Here is a 2,825-nt window from a genome sequence, read left to right on the forward strand (position 1 = left end):
AATATTTCACATAGTATTTTAACATTTAATTGTTTAGTGATGTAGAACAAAACAGCAACATTTAATTAAACAGCAGTCAGTGAAATTACTCACAGGGCTTTTCTGCAGCATCTCACAGCTGGAATGAGTCTTGTGTAGTTTGAAGATGATGTGAACCTCTTTGGGTTGAACTCATCCAGCACCTTCTCTGAGATCAGCAGTATGTAGGTCAGCACTGTGCACATTAAAGATGAGAGTTTTCTACCTGGATGTTCATCTGAACTGAGGTAACTCTGGATTTCCTCATATAATGAATGATCTTTCAGCTCAAGTAAGCAGTAGAATAGGTTGACTGAAGCTTCATCTGTGATATTCTTGTTTTGTACTTGTTTAATGCATTCAGTTGTTTGTCTGATGCTCACACTGGTGTCTTGTGTGTGTGTGATCAGACCTTTGAGCAGGTTCTGACTGGATTCCAGTGAAATGCCCATCAGAAACCGCAGGAACAGGTCCAGATGTCCTCTCTCACTCTGCATGGCTTTATCAGTGGCCCTCTCTGTTAAGTCATGAAATGTGACATTTCTAAAGAAGAACTGAAGCTTTTGTCTGGCTGTATTTTGTGAATCTTTAAAGAAAAACCGAAGCTCTCGCTTGTTCTTGTTCAGGTAGCAGATGAACACATGCACTGCAGCGAGAAACTCTTGAACACTCAGATGCACAAAGCAGAAGACCTTTGTCTTATAAAGTCCATCTTCCTTCTTAAAGATCTCAGCGATCATTCCTGTGAACGTCCATCAAATATAAACGCTAGCTTACTTTCCTTATATAACTTTGATTTCTCCAGTTTCTGCAATTCAGGATAAAATTTAATCAGAATCTCATGGAGATTGACCTCTTTATCTTTAATCACGTTGATCTCTCTGAATGGAAGCAGGAACACACACTCTATTTCCTGATTGGTGTTTTCTTCAGCCCAGCCCAGGATGACCTTGTGCACAGATCAGGATAAAATTTAATCAGAATCTCATGGAGATTGACCTCTTTATCTTTAATCACGTTGATCTCTCTGAATGGAAGCAGGAACACACACTCTATTTCCTGATTGGTGTTTTCTTCAGCCCAGTCCAGGATGAACTTGTGCACAGAGACAGTTTTTCCGATGCCAGCGACTCCCTTGGTCAGCACAATCTTCTCCTCATTGTTTTTCCTCAGTTCAGTGAATATATCATTGCATTTGATTGGTTTGTCCTGTGTTTTTTTGTTCCTGAAAGCATCATCAATCTTCAGAATCTCATGTTCGTGATTGACATCTTTCATATCTCCCTCTGTGATGAACAGCTCTGTGTAAACAGTCTTGAGATCTGCATCATTTTCGTTGTTGCCCTCAAAAATATATTTAGCTTTCTTCTTCATGTTGTTTTTGTGAGTTTTCAAGAAGTTTTGTAGCTCTATAATTAAAAACAAATAAGATTGACAACTTTTTTTTTTACAAATTTGACAAATATAATATTTTTCATATCAGCATGATCTGATGCAGACAGATTAAATTCATACAGCTAAAAACAGCACAGTCCATCCCTAAAAACATTTACATTTTTCAATTTCTGAATATGTTTTTTTTTAATGCTCTTTCCAGATAACTTATTGATTCAGATCATCGTTAGGCCATGTTGACTAATGTTACTAAAAGCTAATGAATGGTTTCCACATCATCTAGCACATCAATCAATTTGTGAGGCTGTATTTACAACATGTTTTGACCTGCTTAAATCAACCTTTCCATGTGTGATTGTAATCATGCCTTGATGACACCGAATGAATTTGGTGACAGTGCCACATATTGGTCAACTTTAATAAACAACTGTATCACAATATGTTTTTAGACTATTGTGAACTGGATATCACTGGAGAAACATTCTGTTCTATTCATTATATTTTTACAAGATCTGCCGCTGATGTGATTGGCCCTGTAATTGCTGCTTGCAGTTATATTTTCTCTTGTTTCCATTTACAGAAAGCGACTGTTATTTACTCCAGATCTGACCTGAATCAGCTCCAACAGGAACAGATGTGTTCGTATTGCCTTCAGCCTGAGCTGTGAGAGAGATACTCACTGAGAAACATAAATCACACAATTACATCACCAAAGAGGAAAGTTTGTCAAACCATCACACCGCTAAACAGACAATCATGATACAGTCACAGTGAATTAAACATTACCTTTCTTGTATTCATTCTCCAACTGTTTAGCCAAATCATTCTGGTTCATTTTCCTCAGGATGTCCACCGTGATCTTCACAGCTTCTTCTGGTCCAAAACATGCCACCATCTTATCCACTGTTTTTAACCTATTTGCATCCTTCATGTCAGATTTTGATATACACACATGATCTTTCTCTAAGTGCCACTGAAACTCCTCCAGTTCATCTTTTACCAGGTCCTTCAGTGAGTTCACTAGCAGATCTTTAACAGATGTCATTGTCGTTTACAGACTCACAGCTGCAGGACAAGAAGATCTGAGGTAATTTCACATTTCAATTTAATTTAAGTTCTGCACATTTTAGAGTGGCCTTTTATTGTGGCCAGCCTAAGGCACACCTGTGCAATAATCATGCTGTCAAATCATCATCTTGATATGCCACACCTGTGAGGTGGATGGATTATCTCGGCAAAGGAGAAGTGCTCACTAACACAGATGTAGCGAATCAGCTCATGGGGAAATATGAATAATTAATCATAACTACACCTGGGACAAATAAACCTAATCAGGGAACAGGAACAGGAAGAACCAAATAAAAACATAGGAAGCAGAACACACACAAAACATGGAACAGAGTCTCACTACA

The 2,825-nt window shown here is 38.1% G+C and overlaps 1 protein-coding gene across 1 annotated transcript; it reads right to left on the reverse strand.

The window, feature by feature from the left end:
• Positions 1 to 924: 924 nt before the first annotated feature.
• Positions 925 to 2,458, reverse strand: LOC107678082 (NACHT, LRR and PYD domains-containing protein 3-like). Its single transcript, XM_016473205.1, has 3 exons — positions 2,200 to 2,458; positions 2,024 to 2,074; positions 925 to 1,427 (listed from the first exon to the last, which is right to left on the reverse strand). The coding sequence occupies exons 1-3, from the start codon at positions 2,456 to 2,458 to the stop codon at positions 925 to 927; spliced, it is 813 nt and encodes a 270-aa protein (XP_016328691.1).
• Between the last annotated feature and the right edge of the window lie 367 nt (positions 2,459 to 2,825).

The sequence above is a fragment of the Sinocyclocheilus anshuiensis genome, unplaced genomic scaffold (genome assembly GCF_001515605.1).
Source record: "Sinocyclocheilus anshuiensis isolate Anshui unplaced genomic scaffold, SAMN03320099.WGS_v1.1 scaffold1600, whole genome shotgun sequence".
Classification (NCBI taxonomy): domain Eukaryota; kingdom Metazoa; phylum Chordata; class Actinopteri; order Cypriniformes; family Cyprinidae; genus Sinocyclocheilus; species Sinocyclocheilus anshuiensis.